General features: G+C 40.4%; 2 protein-coding genes, 1 long non-coding RNA gene and 13 other non-coding genes across 26 annotated transcripts; all 16 read right to left on the bottom strand.

Moving 5' to 3' along the window:
• Positions 1 to 38: 38 nt before the first annotated feature.
• Positions 39 to 4,334, bottom strand: LOC134080510 (V-type proton ATPase subunit e 1-like). The gene is made up of 3 exons (XM_062537004.1): positions 4,110 to 4,334; positions 3,349 to 3,396; positions 39 to 1,297 (listed from the first exon to the last, which is right to left on the bottom strand). The coding sequence occupies exons 1-3, from the start codon at positions 4,211 to 4,213 to the stop codon at positions 1,204 to 1,206; spliced, it is 246 nt and encodes an 81-aa protein (XP_062392988.1). The 5' UTR covers positions 4,214 to 4,334; the 3' UTR covers positions 39 to 1,203.
• A 423-nt stretch (positions 4,335 to 4,757) lies between these two features.
• LOC134080508 (prenylcysteine oxidase-like) lies at positions 4,758 to 11,875 on the bottom strand. The gene is made up of 6 exons (XM_062537000.1): positions 11,502 to 11,875; positions 11,008 to 11,214; positions 10,497 to 10,671; positions 10,027 to 10,238; positions 9,637 to 9,777; positions 4,758 to 5,971 (listed from the first exon to the last, which is right to left on the bottom strand). Exons 1-6 carry the CDS (start codon positions 11,602 to 11,604, stop codon positions 5,310 to 5,312), a joined length of 1,500 nt encoding a protein of 499 aa, XP_062392984.1. The 5' UTR covers positions 11,605 to 11,875; the 3' UTR covers positions 4,758 to 5,309.
• Positions 11,876 to 14,388: 2,513 nt separating this feature from the next.
• On the bottom strand, positions 14,389 to 17,971 carry LOC134080506 (uncharacterized). Of its 11 annotated transcripts, XR_009939211.1 has the most exons (14): positions 17,728 to 17,971; positions 17,391 to 17,430; positions 17,107 to 17,158; positions 16,876 to 16,909; positions 16,640 to 16,673; positions 16,391 to 16,440; positions 16,139 to 16,190; positions 15,908 to 15,941; positions 15,656 to 15,707; positions 15,403 to 15,455; positions 15,151 to 15,202; positions 14,899 to 14,948; positions 14,672 to 14,704; positions 14,389 to 14,487 (listed from the first exon to the last, which is right to left on the bottom strand). It is a non-coding gene; the product is annotated as an uncharacterized LOC134080506 (long non-coding RNA). The 11 variants fall into 11 exon arrangements; XR_009939209.1 differs by lacking the exon at positions 16,640 to 16,673; XR_009939210.1 differs by lacking the exon at positions 16,640 to 16,673 and having other exon boundaries at positions 14,899 to 14,932; positions 15,403 to 15,436.
• LOC134081176 (small nucleolar RNA SNORD65) lies at positions 14,556 to 14,629 on the bottom strand. Its single transcript, XR_009939479.1, has one exon. It is a non-coding gene; the product is annotated as a small nucleolar RNA SNORD65 (small nucleolar RNA).
• Positions 14,780 to 14,852, bottom strand: LOC134081179 (small nucleolar RNA SNORD65). Its single transcript, XR_009939482.1, has one exon. It is a non-coding gene; the product is annotated as a small nucleolar RNA SNORD65 (small nucleolar RNA).
• On the bottom strand, positions 15,031 to 15,103 carry LOC134081185 (small nucleolar RNA SNORD65). The gene has a single exon (XR_009939487.1). It is a non-coding gene; the product is annotated as a small nucleolar RNA SNORD65 (small nucleolar RNA).
• LOC134081188 (small nucleolar RNA SNORD65) lies at positions 15,283 to 15,355 on the bottom strand. Its single transcript, XR_009939491.1, has one exon. It is a non-coding gene; the product is annotated as a small nucleolar RNA SNORD65 (small nucleolar RNA).
• On the bottom strand, positions 15,536 to 15,608 carry LOC134081177 (small nucleolar RNA SNORD65). Its single transcript, XR_009939480.1, has one exon. It is a non-coding gene; the product is annotated as a small nucleolar RNA SNORD65 (small nucleolar RNA).
• LOC134081187 (small nucleolar RNA SNORD65) lies at positions 15,791 to 15,863 on the bottom strand. The gene has a single exon (XR_009939490.1). It is a non-coding gene; the product is annotated as a small nucleolar RNA SNORD65 (small nucleolar RNA).
• LOC134081184 (small nucleolar RNA SNORD65) lies at positions 16,019 to 16,091 on the bottom strand. The gene has a single exon (XR_009939486.1). It is a non-coding gene; the product is annotated as a small nucleolar RNA SNORD65 (small nucleolar RNA).
• Positions 16,274 to 16,346, bottom strand: LOC134081183 (small nucleolar RNA SNORD65). Its single transcript, XR_009939485.1, has one exon. It is a non-coding gene; the product is annotated as a small nucleolar RNA SNORD65 (small nucleolar RNA).
• On the bottom strand, positions 16,521 to 16,593 carry LOC134081178 (small nucleolar RNA SNORD65). Its single transcript, XR_009939481.1, has one exon. It is a non-coding gene; the product is annotated as a small nucleolar RNA SNORD65 (small nucleolar RNA).
• On the bottom strand, positions 16,757 to 16,829 carry LOC134081186 (small nucleolar RNA SNORD65). The gene has a single exon (XR_009939489.1). It is a non-coding gene; the product is annotated as a small nucleolar RNA SNORD65 (small nucleolar RNA).
• LOC134081181 (small nucleolar RNA SNORD65) lies at positions 16,987 to 17,059 on the bottom strand. The gene has a single exon (XR_009939483.1). It is a non-coding gene; the product is annotated as a small nucleolar RNA SNORD65 (small nucleolar RNA).
• Positions 17,239 to 17,311, bottom strand: LOC134081189 (small nucleolar RNA SNORD65). Its single transcript, XR_009939492.1, has one exon. It is a non-coding gene; the product is annotated as a small nucleolar RNA SNORD65 (small nucleolar RNA).
• Positions 17,525 to 17,597, bottom strand: LOC134081175 (small nucleolar RNA SNORD49). The gene has a single exon (XR_009939478.1). It is a non-coding gene; the product is annotated as a small nucleolar RNA SNORD49 (small nucleolar RNA).
• Positions 17,972 to 19,478: the final 1,507 nt, after the last annotated feature.

Below are 19,478 nucleotides of genomic sequence, written 5' to 3'. Positions count from 1 at the left end.
AATTTTCCCAATCCTATCCACAAACATAAATAACTAAATTAAATGGAAAATAATTTAATTTTCATTCTCATCATGTAAACAGCTTTGATGTGATTTAAAACTAAAGAATACTGCATTATATTATAGATCTGCAGCAATTTAGGTTTGCCAGAACTAGTAATGACCTAGCAAAACAAAAGCCACTTAAAAGACACAGATGCACAAACAAACAATCAGACATTCAATTCAAGAGTCAAACATGAACTCGTAATTATTTGGCAATCTGGAAGAACCAGTAAAAAAAAACATATTCTATGTTGATGGCGATGAGCATCGAAAAAATGTATATAATAACAGCAATCAATCTTAATTACAAAATCAGTTAATTGTGCTATTGAATCATGGCATTGAGGTGAAAAACACAATCATCCATTTCCATAATTGAACAGACATACCTTAGCAGATCAAAAGGCACACAAATAACAAACTCCTCATGCAGAGAAAATATTCAAATATTCTTAAGGCAAAATGAATTGAGAGCATGAACTGATTTCCCTCAGTGTAATCAATAACTTCAAATTTACCAGACATAGGGGAATTTAGGGTCAGAGTTTCTGCAACCTGATGGTTTATAAAGAACCTTTGGAGTTCTCATCAAGGCTTCAAGAATGGAAATGGGGTGGGGGATTGGGCTACTTTGATGGGAAGTTCCAAGACTGTCAGCTCAGGCCCCTGTCCAAGGCTCTGGGCAATCTTGAGGAGTCTGCATTGCACCCACTGCTTAGAATCCGCCCGCGTACCAGGGCCTCGTGCCAACCTTTTCACTAAATAGGGGGTTACTCAGCAGAAACACAAAACCTAAACAAAAAGCGAGGCTGAATGATGCTTTGTGCAGACAAGAAACTTGCACTTTTACCTCTTCTGTCTGTCAAGTGGCACAAGAATTCCATACAGAATAGTGGGAAAACATATTGAATTCAAAGCAGACTGAGGGAACTGTGAGCTGCAGAGTACTGCTCCTGTCCTCTTTCCAATTCATCAACCCAGAGAATTGAAGAGCCTTCACAAAGTATCTGAATAAAACGATGGCAAGATCAATCAGGTTCCGAGCTCAAAACTGTCTGAGAGTGACAAGAGTAGATATTTTGTTTTGGTCCTCAAGGTCTTCATCAGTGGTGAAATGCTGAGAAAATCGTTTGTGTCTGTGGTGTGGTGAATTGTGCTTTAAGGCCAGTGATACTGCAGATACCAAATGGTGTCATTGCTCAAGGCTGGCCCAAACAGAGGATTCAGCTGTGCCAGGATTGCTATCAGCCAACTGTAGAGCAGAGAGGAACAAAGTCAATACTTGTTTGAAAAGAAAGGGGAAAAATTACATCCTTCCTCCATACTTAACCACTTTATCATCTCCAACAAATCAACTTCATGGTGAAACACACTCAAATAGTTCTGTGCGAAAGTAACCAGAGAGGAGTTCACAAAAGAACAAAGAAACGCATTGCTTCCACCAAGGAGATTAGGTTTTCTGTCTGTTTGTCAGCAGGATTACCCAAGGAAGGGCTCATGGAATTTTGGATCAGACCTGAATCAGGGCGGATTCACAATTTATTTTCCACTTCCGGTAGCATTACAAGATAGGAAATTTGACCCTTTAAAAAGGTGTTATTATATACACTCCGATTTTGCCCCCCTAGTGCCTTTTAGTGGGTACATGACATTATTAAAGAGACCCTATGCAACTTTTTCATAGTCATAAAATCGCTCAGAAATCGTTGTTTTGCTTGACTGACAGTCAATATTTCCAATACAGTAATATTTCCTCCCGCCTCCAGTGTCCCTATCCGCTATTGCAACCTTGCAGTTTCTGCAGGAGACGTATCGTCTCCTGTTTACATCTGGAAATCTGAGACGCGTAAAGAACAAGAAGAACCACGCTTGCCATTTATATATTTATATATATGTATAAATATGTATAAATATATGCGCTAAAGCTGTCGGGGAAGCTCTGCAGAGAAATATGCAAGCCTAAAACGAGCGAAAACGAAAAACGAAACAGAAACCAGACATGAAATCGCCAATCCTGCATAGTTCCTCTTTAAGATCAAGAATTACGCTTTCTAAAGGCAGTCCCTCGGAAAAGATCAACAAAACAGTGAGTAAAACTGTAAAATGTGATATCAGGGGGAAAAACTGACCAAGTGAATTGTACAATTGATTAGCATTTTGGAAGCATATCCCCTTTCACAGTAGAACAACATCTACACACGCCAGTCAGGTGCTCCTCAGGAACACAGCTCTGTAAAATGCTGAAGTACTCGACAGATCATATCTTTGTGAAAATAGTGAATACCAGAGGACTAAGGTATCACTTCAATACTTGCAGCAGCACAAATTTTAAGAGAAGACTAGAAAAGCACTCAGAGAGCGCAGACCTCCGCCTGTATTGTTCTTCCTAGGTTGTCATACATTTGAACCTAAACTATTCAGATCGCCACCACGTGGCCATAACATGCCATTACACCCCTAAGTGAAACACATAAACGGCTCTGGAATCCCGACGGAATTACGGATCACTCCCAAAATGTAATCGTTTCTTTGTTGGGTCATGTCTGACATTCGCTGAACATTTCATCGAAATCCATAGATCAGTTTTTGAGTTATCTTGCTAACAAACAGACAAACAAACATACGCCAGTCCCCGATGAAAACATAGCCTCCTTGGCGGAGGTAATAAAGGGGTATCTGTTGGGTGACATACAGTATAGGGACACATTTGATGCCCTGCCATTTAATGCCATGGTCATTTTGGCCACTAAAAAAAAAAAAAAAAGAATGTAGTCATAAAACATCCCGAGTAGGATAGACCTACTTACCAATTGATTCTGAAAAGGTCAATTCAGATTGTGACCCTTTATGCGTTCACAATGAACATGAAACATCTACGAGAAAACCTGGCTGGCTAAAGTAGTCCAGATAAATAGCTGCAGATGGCAAATGCTCAGGGATAATCACAAGACATGTCAAGTCAGATCTGTTCTCACGTCTCTGGCATTTTTCAGGCCTGTTGATCCTCTTATAAATCATGTTGTCATACATTCTTTCTCTCCTTTTCTCTCAGAGAGAGAGAGAAAGAGACAAAGGCCTATTTGTTTTGAAGACAGCACTGGCGAGCAACAGAATTAATTGCAATATGGTCTGCACACCGCTCCCTATAGCCTTCAAATATGGCATGCACTTCCTCAGTTTATGGAGGTAGGGAAATGGCCTAACTCCATAAACCTATATATATATATATATATATATATATATATATATATATATATATGCATATATTTTTTTTTTTCAGGACTAAGTAAAATGCATACTTACAACAAGTAACAGCAGACAGCTGTCAGTATTAACATTGTAATGATGACCCTGATGAGTGAAATAGGATGTTAGTATAATAGGAACAGAAACAAATACACTCTCTAGTGGCAGAGCTGCGAAACCTAGATCGTGATGCAACTGCGTGATCATCACATGATTAAATCAGGTTGTGTTTACACCATAGACAGTCTATGGGATAAACAAACTATTTTACACGTAGTTCTATTCTAGCAGAGCATAAACTATCGACAAGTCCTTCTTTTTAACATTGAGCTACTTTATAGTTGTGTATGCCACACAGGTAGCAAGAGTAAAACTAATTTCAGGTACTTTTCCAGTTTGTTGATTCAGTGAGCGTTATGAACATGTGTGTTACATACATGAGAACACGTTCAGAACAAGATGATACTAACTGTCAAGAACACAACGTTAGCCATTATTTTAACTTGAGTTGCTCTTCTAGAACCAAAAAGGACTCCTCTGGTGTTGCTAACGTCAGAGGTCTAGCAGTCCAACGCTACAAGTTACCATAACTCTACGTTAAAACTCCACCCATGTCATATCCATCAGCTTTACCGACAGACCTATAAGTATAAAACTGTTTTATATATATATATATATATATATATAGATATGGACTTTCTACACAAACTCATTAAAAGGGAGAACAGCAAGTGAACTTGATCTCCTTCTTTGATACGCTAACATTAGCCATCAAGTTACTAACGTTAACGTCAAATTGCTAGCATGAGTTAACTTACCCACGGTTGGGTCCTTTGGGAATAAACCACGGTACAACTCCTCCAACAAAACCCCAAAACAGCGTTACAACAGCCATCGGAATGGCAAAGTTGTGTTCTGCCATGGTTTACAAAGAATCCAATCACTTTCTCGAGAATCTGCCGGTTAAGTAGTCTAACTTCAGCTACAGTCAAACTTCACTCCTTTACTACGTACTCTGGAACACATCAGGAACAGCGGCCGGTCACATGACCATCCTACTGGTTGGTTTATGAAATGTCTGAATGACCTGACAGCGACAGAGTGGTAGACGATGGATTTGGTACAAGATGATTTGTCGTATAGAGATGATCTTGTTCAACATTTGCCACGTTCAGAAATTAACTCAATAAAAGTATTTGTTCATGGACCAGAACCAGCTGTCATCAACCCAGTGAAGGTGGTTGACATGTAGGCTCAAGGTTTCGGTTCAGTCAACTCATCAATGTTCTCTGGGTCCACTGAGAATAAAAATGGTGCATTCTTTAGGAAGTCTACTCTACTGGTGAGGGGATACCTGCCAACTGCCATAAAACAGGATTATATGTGATATATTTGTACAAATATCCCCTACCAAATAACAAACGTGTTTATTCCAATACGTTTTCTCTGAAATAAATCTGAGGAACTGAGGCATCTTCAGAAATGTTTATACAGTGTTCAGAGTCAATAAATACATTTAAATAAATAATTTAACATACAGTGGTGAACCGAATATTGATTTACTGAAATGGCAGAGTGGCATGCCAGCCCAGTGTCTGATATTTGTAATACATATGTACTTGTAAAACCAAAGGTTGTCAAATGCCTGTTTGACACCCATTACTTTTTAGATTGAATAATCTTGTCAAAGGAACATTAACTCTGAAATACCATTGTTGTTGTCTGTCTTATTGAGATGCCGTCATTCACATTTCTGATAACTGCACGCACACACACACACACACACACACACACACACACACACACACACACACACACACACACACACACACACACACACACACACACACACACACACACACACACACACACACACACACACACACACACACACACACACACACACACACACACACACACACACACACACACACACACTCTCTCTCTCTCTCTCTGTCTTTTAGCCCATTACCAGTAGCTATGCAAAAACCTTTTCTCTGTACACTAGACACTGGTCATTACAGCTCAGTCTTGATTTTATGCATCAAGTCCTTCTGGTCAATCATCTCGACCTGGCGTGTCCAACGGTGGTACGCAAGCAGGGCGATGTTCTTTGCCGCCACAGAACTCATCTCCATGGCACTACCTGCCCACTCAATACCATTGAGGTAGTAGAGTCCATCATGTAAGATGACCGGTGGGAGTTCCTGGGTGCTCCAGTAGTGCGGGTAAGCCTGCCAGTCCGTTACCTGCACTGAGTAGTACGACTTAAACAGGGTCTTCAACTCCTTTTTACCCAAGGGCTCTTGGGAGAACACCTTGTAGACGGCGGCCTCATGCGGAGGCTTGCGGCGGAAGCCAGTGGTGATGTTCACTGGACAGACGTTGGCCACGCTGTTGAAGAACAGGTCGGGAGCCTCCGTGGTCAGGATGCCGGCGAAAGGGAACAGCTTGGGGTCCGGGTAGCCAAAGTAGGAGCAGTTTAGGTAGCCATGGACGATGGTGGCAATGGTGTGGTGGTAGGCTCCCGCAACGGTGGGAGGCGGAGAATCAAAACCCTCGAAGGAGATGCCAGAGCCCACGTTGGGTTGGAGGGGGGTGGCCACCACAACGATGTCATACAGTTCTGTCTGATTCTCCATCTGGGTGGAGTAACTGAGGCGGTACTGAGACGACTCACCTTGCAAAACAGCAACAGGTATTTCATATTAAAATTCTCTCAATACAACATACTCAACTATCACAGATGCATGGAAAATCCCCCATTACTTTTTAGTGGCCAACTCTAGGGTAGCTAATTTAGCAAGAAAATATACATAGTGGGCTGCTATCTTTAAAAAGGCATTCAACATATGCTCCCTTCCACCCACATTTTCACGAACGAGCCAATTAGGCGACATATTTTTGGTGGACACAACACATAAGTATGCCGTCTATGTGGATTGGTGGATGAATCCACATAAATTGAGACAGGGATCCCTCAGGGCACTGTTTTAGGACCCATACTCTTCAGCCTTTATATCAATGACTTGCCAGATGTATGTCCAGATATAGGTCTACAGATGTATGCAGATGACACAGTGGTGTATGCATCTGGTAACAGCTGTACTTCTGTGGCTGACAAACTAAATACCAATCTGGACAAAATATCATCTTGGCTGGTGTCATCTTGTCTAACTTTAAACACTAAAAAAACTAACTCTGTCTGCTTCTCCATTAAAAAACTTCCCTTAAAACAAATCTTGAATGTACAAATTAATGGTGAGCCTATCGAACAAGTACCAGAAGTGAAATATCTGGGAATAATTATAGACTATCAGTTGAATTTTAAAAGTCATATTAAGAAAATGTGTAAATCCATTAAGGTCAACTTGGGCTGTTTTAGGTTGATAAGAAACTGCCTGACTTATGACTGTGCTTTTATTTTTATGAATTCTATGATTCTTTCACATATATCTTTTGGTTTAACCACATGGTCTCAAGCTCACCAGTCATCACTTAAGGCCATAGAATGCAGGGTTTCCCACAGCGGTTTCCTGCTAAGGCGGCCGCCTTAACAACACAGGGCTGCCGCCTTAACTAGCGTCTTCAATAAATAAATAAATAAATAAATATATTATGTATAGTGATATTCGCCGTATTACTCTGTCATGTTTTCTCCCTGTCATTCCAAACTGTAGCCGCTAGTCTCCCTTCTCTGTAGAACGCATACAAAAAATAAACTTTTTCAAATCGAGTTGGCCTATGCGCTCAGGCGACGCGCTCATACAGCATGAGTATTTGATATCAGGTCAGGTGCCACTGCCACGCATATCTCAGAGTGACTGCGAACACAAATAGCCTAAACCTAGCTAGATTTGACGACTCTCACAGGAATGGTTCTCCGTTGAATCTACCAAATGTGTGGGATGAGCGGCATAAAAATTAAAGCGCAACACTTTTGAGCGCTTTATCTTTTTTTTATCACTCGTCTACTATGAATGCATAGCCCACTGCATCTTGTAATGTGACAAACACTTGTGCCATCTAGCCTACAGCTAACAACAACTGTGACGGCTATTCATTCACGTGTTGTAAAATACTGAAATTGTGAGGTTTACACAGGCTAGTTTAAACTTTAAACTGTAGCCTCTTGTCTCCCGTTTCATTCATCCCGACCGGGCGGGACGCACGTTTCCGTTTTGTAGAAATAATTCCTGAATGTTTTTGTTCAGAGCTGAACATGCAACTGTATTTGACAGATGACAGATTTGGGTGCTAGTGACAAAATATTAGCGTTCAATGCGGTACGATCTCGCTAATTATGTTTTAAAAAGCATTAAAAACGTTCCGGCTCTCTTATGCTATATGAGCAACAGGCACGCACAATATACAGCTTCAATCAAAGAATTAGGCAAACTGTTCAATTATGAACTAGCTCTAATTTAATTAAAAGCTTTTTAATGAAGACGAAGAGTGCCTTGGATTTCTTCAAAACTTTTCAATCAAAGAATTGCAGCTTTAGGCTACTAAATCACAATTCACTAACTTTACCATACAGTCGCAATGTTACATTTTCATACAGTTTCATCTTTATTTCATGGTATATTCTAAAATATCCACCATTACAAATATTCTTGGTTTTAATAGAATATTATAAAATTGACTGGCTTTAAAATATATCCTATGGTGCTATGCTGAGCAGTGCAAATGTTTTGAAAGATACAAAAGGCCCTGTATTGGAGTTGTAAACTTACACTTTTAAGGTATAATATTGTCTAAATTGTGTTAATGATGTTTAATTGGTTGCTGATACAATTAAATCTGATACAATGAATGTGAAATCCAGGTATATTGCTGTCATTACTGTCAAAATTCAACATTTTCAACATTAATGAAATGCTGACAGCCTACTCAATTTTTACTTCAGCTGACCTTGTCTTAAAGTAAATCAGAAAAGAAGTTATTTAGACAAGTGTGTGCTAGACTGCTCCTGTAGCCAACAATCCCCTCTCTACCCTTTGGGAATTGAACTGTTATATGATCCTTGGTGATGTAAATTATGAAAACCTCTTTCTTTGGTTGGTCTTGATGCGGCCTTGACTTCTTTAAGACTCGGATTCGACTCCAACTTGCTTCCTAAAAGACTCGGTCGTTGTCACTCGGTCTCGGCTGCAGTTAAACCAACGGTCTCGACCCCCCCCCCCCCCATCGTAGGACAGTGGCGGCGATGCGGCGGGGAAGCTACGGCGACGCCCCCTTCCCCTGGACAGACACCACCTTAACTAACAAATTTTCTGGGGGAAACCCTGGAATGTCTGTATAACCGAACCCTGAAAGTCCTGGACAAGAAGAGAATTAGGTACCATCACTGTAAAATTCTAACTAAACACAAGATTTTAAGTTTTGCTAATTTCATATCCCTGCACTTTGTTAAACTGGTCTTCAAATGCCTGAACAACACTGCCCCTCTACCCCTTTGCAAAACAATAAAACAGCAAAGTAGTAGATCTACCACCCGAGCAGCATCAAAAGGCAATTGTAGCATCCCTTTCCGTAGAACATCATTTGCCCAAACTGCCTTTTCTGTGAAAGGGGCAAAATTATGGAATTCTCTGCCAGACAACCTGAAATCAATTCCAACATTAGCCACCTTCAAAAAAACCACCAAATTGTGGCTCTTTCAGGAACAACAATGCAATCATTTTTAGTTCTTACACTTTGTTTTCTCTTGTACACTTTTTTTTCTTTTTCCATTTACTCTGTTTTACTCCATTTATTTACTATTTTTAAATGTTGCCAATCTGTATTTTATTTTTTACTCAAAAAGCCCTACTAGGGACAAGTGTTGTAAATTAGCGTCAGCTAAAAATGCTATGATGCATGCATCAGATGACTTTTTAAGCTTGTCTATGTTTTTGTATCTGTCCCTATCTAAATAAACCTTAATAATAATAATAATAATAATAATAATGGCAACTGACTGCAAGGAGAATCAGCCATGACAGCCAATCCACATGGCATGACATGTTGACAAGTAAGCACGTCAGATACCATTTTCAAAGATGGCAGATGGCCAACTGAGATGCTAACTGGCTGATGCTACCCCTCTAAACCTGGACCCTCTTGTGGGAATACTAAAATCAGTCTGTTAGAATATATACTTTTTTATCAGGCTATTGAAAGAAGTGAAGTAAATCTTTATCTACCCATCATTTGATATCTAGGAATGTGTAAGAGAAATTTCAGTGAAAACTCTATAGCATCTTATGGTTAGAGATATATTGCATGATTTCACGGTGTATGGCACCCACCCCCGTACCCACAATATGATCCATCAGGTCAAGAGTGGCTTGAGTTGCATACCTGCAGCCTGAGGGGATATGGCATTGACCTGTGCTTGGATGAGGTTTGCTTTGGCCAGCTTTAACAGCCCAGAGCAGACCAGCTTATTCCCCCCTTCCACTGCCCAAAGGTTGGCCTGAGCCCCTGCAAGAGATACCGCACCTGAGAAACAGAAAAGGCATATCTTAGTCTCCCCCATTGAAGGCTACATGCATCTACTACAGTATACTGCAAAATCCATGGCAGCTGTTGACTGAATAATTGTAAATATACTCTCTAATTTAATTTTGAGATCTGAGATTGAGTCTATGTCCAAATATGAACATGAAATATAAAGAAGATGATACGTCTTTGCAAGCTTTATACCTGATCACAAACATTTCTACGGAGGAGAAATATCTGACTTCTTACCTACAAATGCAGGGATGCTAACGTTTTGCCCATAGTTGACCCTCATGATGGGGGCAATGACTTCATCAATGAAGCGCTGAGACACACCGAGCTCCAGTAGAGACTCTGACAGAGGTCGCTGGGTCATATTGTGGAACCCTGAGCCTCCCAGAGAGCTCAGCAGCTCCTCCACCGAGCTGAAGGCATAGCCATGGGCCTGATATTTATAGATCCTGCAGAGAGATGTGGGGTGGAGGAGGAGAGTGAGAAGAGATGACCAGATAAAGTATTGAATAACAAAAAAGAAAGAATGGATGTGTGTGTGTGCATGAGAGAGAGCTTCAGTAGATATTGATTGTCATATGATGAGTGGGGGGAGGGGGGGGGGAGGCAGCAACAAAGGAGAGAGGTGGGAAGACATCATACTGCATCAGTCAATGGAAACTCTTCTCCTGGGACTCTGTTCCCCTACATCCTCATTCTCCACTCACCTCATGAACTTCTCCATGATCTCCTCCACCCACATCTGCAAGCGTATGAAGCTGATGCCATAGCGCCACCACAGGCGGAAGAGGTCAAGGAGGTACCAGTCCGTCTCCTCCAGGATGAACTCTTGGCCATTGAACACAGCTGTTTTCCCAGCCACATTCTTCCTGTACTTCAGCCCTGGTGAGAGTCAAACAGAGGTGGAAAAATCCAGTCAGTCCTACCTGTCATCAATTAGCTGCTCTAGCTGGCTGAAGACTTGTGCTAATTAGAATCAGCTGGTTTAAGTGAATGGTTGGCACAGATATGGTAGGACTTTTCCATCTGGAGTCAAATCAACATCCACGACACCCTCCCAGATGCCCTATTCATTTTGCTAGTGTAACACACACATGGGTCCTAGTAAATTGTGGAACAGTGTTGTTTTCGTCAATGTTAACTACGAAAACAATCTGAAATGATTGCCTCTCTCAAGTGAGAGTTTGCACCGCCTACTTTGTCAACAGATATACTTACCAAGTTGTTTGACGAAGTCTTGCATGTGCAGATTGAGAGAATGGATGATGGATCCACCCGACTCATAGTCGTGGTGGTTAACTGTGACTGTTGCCAACCGACCACCGACAGTTCCCTTTTCAAATATATCAATGCGTACTTCGGGCCCAAAATGCTGCCTTAAGAAATGAGCTGTCGCAGTACCTCCAATTCCAGCCCCGACTACCGCTAAAGATACATGATAGAGGGTCAAAGTTATTCAAGGTTTTGGCATGGTAGTGAAAGCAAGAATGGTTACAAGTTCATGTCACATCCTGTCCAGTGTAACAACACAACTAGACATGGATGTAAAAGGTTATACACACATTATGTATTGCAATCACTGCCTTGGGTATCACGTAAACAGTTGCTAGTGACCCTACAATACTTGCAACAACAGTATGCCTAGAGGCAACTACGCGTTTGGAATGAACCATCTCTTTTGTTAGCATCGCCTGGACCTCAGACATGCTTACCGATTTTGGATGGTGGTGCGCCATCAAGTTGTGCAAATCCTGAGTCTCCGAGCACATAAAAAGACGTTAATATCTGCAGATATATCAGAAGCCCGGGGTTCATCGTTGAGCGTAAAATAGGAGGTAAGTGAGCAATCAGCTCCGGGTTAGACTATTACGGATGATGGTTTGAGCCGGTGCAGTCATCGGGTCCACGGATCAGGCCAGCGCTGTAGCTCCCAAATGTCTAGTAGAAACCGATGACCGCTGCGAAATACAGGAAGTCGTTTAATCAGCCCGATGAAAAAATAAAACCGCTCACTTTGAGGGTTTCACAATGACTGCCTGCCATCCGGTAACACAACACGAGCGCCTGATTCCCTGCTGATTGTCCACATACGAGGTCACAGCCAATAAAACTGCGCGCGATAAGCCTTTTCCGGGGTGGGTGGGATCGAAATGCATTGGCCGAACCAGATTTCAGCGGGTAAACGAAGTCACTACTTAAACGGGACAGCAGAGGGGGCCAATTATAAAAAAATATAAAAACTATGGCTACGACCATCTGAAGGGCTACAAAAAGAGAGCAGGGTGGCTGGTAGGCGACTGAATTGCCAGACTAAACAGAAAGTCTGACATTAGGGTATAAACTTCATGACCCCTAGTCTGGCCATCACCATACTACAACCCCTGGCATAAATTATGGAATCACCAGTCTTGGAGGATGTTGTAGAAAAAAGCCAGATCACAGACATGACACAAAACTAAGTTCATTTCAAATGGCAACAAACTTGTGCATTATTGAAGATGTAACGATCGCCATCTCCCCAATGTCTTTACCTGACATGCAGCCCCATATCATCAATGACTGAGGAAATGTGCATGTTTTCTTCAGGCAGTTGTCCTCATAAATCTCATTGGAATGTGGATAACTGGATGAAAGTCATATTCAGTGATGAATCGCGTATCTGCATTGGGCAAGGTGATGATGCTGGAACTTTTGTTTGGTGCCGTTCCAATGAGATTTATGAGATGGGAGGATGGAGATTGGAGATTGGGGAGATGGCGATCGTTACATCTTCAATAATGCACAAGTTTATATTGATATTTTGGACACTTTTCTTATCCCATCAATTGAAAGGATGTTTGGGGATGATATCATTTTTCAAAATCATAATGCATCTCTTCATAGAGCAAAAACTGTTGAAAAGAAAGACACATAAGGTCTACATCATGTCATTGCCTGCAAATAGTCCGGATCTCAATCCAATTGAAAATCTGTGGTAGAAGTTGAAGAAAATGCTGCATTCCAAGGCTCCAACAAAGGTGCAACAAAGTACTAGTAGTGGTACGTTGAAGTGTTCCTCTGTCAGTTTGTTTTTCATGATTCCATAATTTTTGCCTTGGAATTGAGTGATTCCATATTTTTTCCCCCTCTGGTTGGTCTAAAACAAGCAACTGTTACTGATTTTTTTTTTCTTGATTTCCTTTAATGTTTCCTAAAGCCAGAAAGTTGCCATTTGAAATGAACTTAGTTTTGTGTCATGTCTGTGATCTGGCTTTTTTCTAAAAAATTAAACATCTGAATGAACATCCCCCAAGACTGGTGATTCCATAATTTATGCCAGGGGTTGTAAGCTCAATATTTCAAGAGGAGTCTGTACTTAATTTCTACTGCACAGGAGGCGTGATCAATGGGCATAGTTCAAGTGACTTGGATACTTTCAACCTATCAGACCAACAATCCGGTGTTGCAACAACTTTTGTGTATGAGTTTGTAGACAGGAATCAGGGGAGATAGATGTGCAGGTTTCCAGTCTGAACTGCAGTGTGAAATCCAAATCGCCTACAGGTCAGGCAGAGTTCACCCAGATCTGCCACTTTGCCCTCACCCATGCATGGTGATTCATGGGTTTGATCAAGTTCCTTTCCACAGGTGTATAAAATCAAGCACAGAGATTATGAATGCAGACTGCATGGTGCTTGATTAGCCCACCTGTGGAAAAGAACCTGATGAAACCCAAGAATATCTCTAGTCAATACTTGACTGACTTGCTGTTTCTTGGTCTTCACAGAATATATTCCTGACATTTGTTGTGGTCTCTTGACAGCACAACTCTAACAGAGCAAACTCCCACTTGAGCCTTCAGTGAGTCACTGAAGATCCAGGATATACTCATTAAAAAGGCATGTGTAGGTCTTCACTCTAAGTGCATTAGGATTCAATAATGGAGCTCATCTCCAGGGGAGACCACTGCTACTGTACACTAGCTGACACATTAAACCTGCAGCAGCAACCCTCACATCAAGTGCAATAAGAATGTTGTGAAACGCTAGTCATTAAGTTGAGCATTCTAGATCAGTGGTTCTAAAGAATGGGTTCATGAAATTCCAACATGGAATTGTAGAACCTTAAAATGAACAGAATCAATTGCTAGAATTTTCTAAATCACAACATCCAGAAACGCAGAGGAGTGCAATCGTCACTTTTGTGATATAGCTAATGGAGTCCATTTATTTTAGCTTTGTTAGACAGGACCAGCCCATCCCGTTCGTTCATTTCTTCATCTTGGCTTCATTGAAAATGAGGGCTACCCTCAATGACTCAGAGTAAGGGTTAAATGAATGAATTTGAAGTCATGTGCTGTATGATCAAATACCGTTTCCCTAGAATGTATTCCTGAGCTAAAAGGAATTCATCATCCTGCAAAAGCCACTGTAGCTTCTAGCATTAAAATTGTGTTAGAAAAAGCTAAATTTATCTAATTTTCAATCAACTTTTGCAACAAATTAAAAATATGACAATGGAATGATAGTTCAAATGTTCCTGAAGGAATACAAACTTAAGCGCAGTATGAACCAATTAAAACAAACCTTTATGGTTATGAGAACACAAAAACAACCCAAGTTTAATCAATCAATTTATTGCATCAACAAAACACATTCCAAACCATTCAAACTGATCCATAATACCACAAAGCAGAAACTACCTGGATGCACCTTTTCCCTGTAACAAAAAAGAAAACAGTAGGTACTAAAGCCAAAGAAAACAGTCAAGTTGACGACTAATTAACCTTTCAGAAAACCGAATATCACCACTAAACAATCTGACGGTAATTCCAGCTTTTTCAGTTTAGATCTCATCATTACAGGCATAGTAACATAAATTTGAACACAAAAAAGTAACCCACCTTTGAGACGTTACGGTCCAAATCCCTGTCCAACTGTCAATTTAGAACAGGAATTGTTACATTAATCACAAAAACCCAAGAAACAGCTTCATATAAACCCACCACTTGATTCAGAAAACCGAGTATCACCACTGAACAATCTGACGGTAATTCCAGCTTTTCAGTTTAAGTTTCATCATGAAATAAGTAAAGCAACATAAAGGCACCATAACAAAAAAGCAACTCACCTAATAAGATGTTCAGGTCACAATCCTGCACCAACTGTCAATTCAGTCAACTATCAATTTAGAAAAGGAATAAGTTGCATTAAATCAAAAAAACCCAAGAAACAGCAGCTTCATATAAACCCACCACTTGATGTTCAGAAAACCGAGTATCACCACTGAACAATCTGACGGTAATTCCAGCTTTTCAGTTTAGGTTTCATCATGAAACAAATAGGCTATAACGTAAGGCATCAAGCAAAAACACCAACTCACCTATGAGATGTTCAGGCTACAATCCTGCACCAACTGTAGTCAATTCAGTCAACTGTCAATTTAGAAAAGGAATAAGTTGCATTAAATCACAAAAACCCAAGAAACAGCAGCTTCATATAAACCCACCACTTGATTCAGAAAACCGAGTATCACCATTGAACAATCTGACGGTAATTCCAGCTTTTCAGTTTAGGTTTCATCATGAAACAAATAGGCTATAACGTAAGGCATCAAGCAAAAACACCAACTCACCTAATAAGATCTTCAGGTCACAATCCTGCACCAACTGTAGTCAATTCAGTCAACTGTCAATTTAGAAAAGGAATAAGTTGCATTAAATCACAAAAACCCAAGAAACAGCAGCTTCATATAAACCCACCACTTGATTCAGAAAACCGAGTATCACCACTGAACAATCTGACGGTAATTCCAGCTTTTCAGTTTAGGTTTCATCATGAAACAAATAGGCTATAACGTAAGGCATCAAGCAAAAACACCAACTCACCTATGAGATGTTCAGGCTACAATCCTGCACCAACTGGCATCAATTCAGTCAACTGTCAATTTAGAAAAGGAATAAGTTGCATGAAAATCACAAAAACCCAAGAAACAGCAGCTTCATATAAACCCACCACTTGATGTTCAGAAAACCGAGTATCACCACTGAACAATCTGACGGTAATTCCAGCTTTTCAGTTTAAGTTTCATCATGAAACAAGTATAGTAACATAGGCACCATAACAAAAAAGCAACTCACCTAATAAGATGTTCAGGTCACAATCCTGCACCAACTGTCAATTTAGAAAAGGAATAAGTTGCATTAAATCACAAAAACCCAAGAAACAGCTTCATAAACCCACCACTTAATGTTCAGAAAACCGAGTATCACCACTGAACAATCTGACGGTAATTCCAGCTTTTCAGTTTAGGTTTCATCATGAAACAAATAGGCTATAACGTAAGGCATCAAGCAAAAACACCAACTCACCTATGAGATGTTCAGGCTACAATCCTGCACCAACTGTCGTCAATTCAGTCAACTGTCAATTTAGAAAAGGAATAAGTTGCATGAAAATCACAAAAACCCAAGAAACAGCAGCTTCATATAAACCCACCACTTGATGTTCAGAAAACCGAGTATCACCACTGAACAATCTGACGGTAATTCCAGCTTTTCAGTTTAGGTTTCATCATGAAATAAGTATAGCAACAAAGGCACCATAACAAAAAAGCAACTCACCTAATAAGATCTTCAGGTCACAATCCTGCACCAACTGTCAATTCAGTGAACTATCAATTTAGAAAAGGAATAAGTTGCATTAAATCACAAAAACCCAAGAAACAGCAGCTTCATATAAACCCACCACTTGATTCAGAAAACCGAGTATCACCACTGAACAATCTGACGGTAATTCCAGCTTTTCAGTTTAAGTTTCATCATGAAATAAGTATAGCAACATAAAGGCACTGTAACAAAAAAGCAACTCACCTAATAAGATCTTCAGGTCACAATCCTGCACCAACTGTCAATTTGGGAAAGGAATAAGTTGCATTAAAATCACAAAAACCCAAGAAACAGCAGCTTCATATAAACCCACCACTTGATGTTCAGAAAACCGAGTATCACCACTGAACAATCTGACGGTAATTCCAGCTTTTCAGTTTAAGTTTCATCATGAAACAAGTATAGTAACATAAAGGCACCATAACAAAAAAGCAACTCACCTAATAAGATGTTCAGGTCACAATCCTGCACCAACTGTCAATTTAGAAAAGGAATAAGTTGCATTAAATCACAAAAACCCAAGAAACAGCTTCATAAACCCACCACTTAATGTTCAGAAAACCGAGTATCACCACTGAACAATCTGACGGTAATTCCAGCTTTTCAGTTTAGGTTTCATCATGAAACAAATAGGCTATAACGTAAGGCATCAAGCAAAAACACCAACTCACCTATGAGATGTTCAGGCTACAATCCTGCACCAACTGTCGTCAATTCAGTCAACTGTCAAATTTAGAAAAGGAATAAGTTGCATTAAATCACAAAAACCCAAGAAACTTCTTAATAAAACCCCACCATTTGATGTTCAGAAAACCGATTATCACCACTGAACAATCTGACGGTAATTCCAGCGTTTCAGTTTAGGCTTCATCACTATGTAATCAAGCATTGAAATGGGCAACCCAATTCAATTGCAAAATCAAGTATGAACTTTAGTAAATGAAATTAAATCTACCTTCGGCCATTTCAGCGCCAACAGCAGGACCGAGCACCAACTGCAGAAAAATCAAACCGCATTTAACTAGCTACCACACCAACGTCTAGCAACATCACGTTTAACGCTAAATTTGTGATTAGTAGCTACTATAAATTCACTCTGAAGAACGAAATCGTCAGTTGTCGCATAAGACGGCACTTCCTATTCGCAGTTTTCTTCATGGTGAAAGTATAAGTCAATAATGGACTGGTTCGCTTAGGATTTAATTTAACAAAGGTGGGCAACAGAGCATGATTATGACACAGATTATGAAAAAGCCCTCTTTTCCTAGACTTCCTATGTTACATGCACTTACTTGTTGCAGGCTAGCACATGCTTCCACACCACCACGTGTTGAGATTAACCAGAGAGCTATCGTTTAAGCTGGCTGAGCAAACGTTAACGTTACTCCCATCAAGTTCCTACACGCCAAACATCGTGTATAAATGCAAAGATAACGGCATAACCATTCAAAAGATCATTGGACAAACTTATTGCCATAGTTGCCCTGTCTATGTTTGGACCACCCTTTTCTACATCCACACTAGAACCGGCGAGACGTCTTGAGAGACTACCACACTCGACGCGCTTAGCTAATATAGCAATGGTGAATGACGTCAATTTAAAGCGACGTCGACTGCGTAATACGTATTCATTATTTACGTAGGTTACGTAAACACCTTTATCACATTTTTGCTTATCACACACACACACACACACACACACACACACACACACAAAACATTTGCTTATCACCATTATTTTGATTACTGTCTGTATCTACTATTATTGTACAAAAAAAAATGTTCAGGCATTCAGGCACATCCTCTTGTTATGGTGAGTTGACGTCATTACACACATTGTTATGGACTAAAAATACATTATTTTGATTGCATTTAAGAAGTGATTTCAGAGAAGCCTATACTTGTGCCTCTTATGGTCTCCTTACACCAAACAACTTTGACAAGATTTGGGACCTAATTCCATCCAGGACCTTTACCGGTCCAGGGTCAGGAAAAGGGCAGGACAAATCTCTCAGACCCCTCACATCCTGGTCACAAATTGCTCAATTTGTTCAATTTGTATCGTGTCCCTCTGGGAGACGATACAGGGCACAGTTTGCCGAAACCAAAAGTCACAAAGACAGCTTCTTCCCCCAAGCTGTCACTCTGTTGAACACTCAGAAATAGCACCCACCCTTACAACAAACAAGTCAATCAACCTGTTCTACTCATCTACCACATATCATGTGCACTTCAATATTGCAGTTATTAATACATCACCATTGCACTGCACTGAACTGACTTGCACTAATCTTAACCGCAGTCTACTGTATACTGATACTGCACTACTCCCACCCTCTTTCAATTGTATTGCATCCTGCTTCTTGTTTGTGCCTGTTGAGGTGTCCACGACCATGGCAACCTTGATAGGGATGTAGTATATTTCCCTATAGAACAAAATGTGCATAAGTAGTGAACACTGTGAGTCTGACCCACTGCAAGTGGGGATGACTTGGAAAACAAGGTTATTCATAGTTGCTAGACTACGTGGCAACACATGCATGACGCACAAGCATTCTGGGACAAGATATGCTTACATTGCAAGAACTGACCTTTACCTAGTTAGGAGAGAAGGTGTACAACTCTCTGCTATTTTGAGTGACCACAGATATGTTACAGTGGTTTTCACCAGGTATATAGCCAAAGTAACATGTTGTACTGTATGAGCATGCTTCATGAACCGTGGCTCTGGGAGGAATAAACACAATCTTCAGTATTCTTTCATCTTGCAAGTTTGCATTATTGGATTATTAAATACCCACATTTTGACACGACAGGGACAACAAGGCTGCACTCCCCCTACGGACAATTGCATTACCCTATCCCACCCATAGTATTTATTTATTTGTAAATGTGCATACTGTATTTATTCTTATACATGGCCTTACTGCCCTTATTCTATTCTTACTTTTTTCTATGTTATTGTTGAGTGTTGTACATGAAGTCAAATTCCTTGTTTACGCAAACCTGGCCAATAAAGCTGATTCTGAAAGATTCTTGCAAG

Source organism: Sardina pilchardus, chromosome 5 (assembly GCF_963854185.1).
Source record: "Sardina pilchardus chromosome 5, fSarPil1.1, whole genome shotgun sequence".
Classification (NCBI taxonomy): domain Eukaryota; kingdom Metazoa; phylum Chordata; class Actinopteri; order Clupeiformes; family Clupeidae; genus Sardina; species Sardina pilchardus.
Note: the sequence above shows the minus strand (reverse complement) of the source record. Positions and strands in the feature narration are given on the sequence as shown.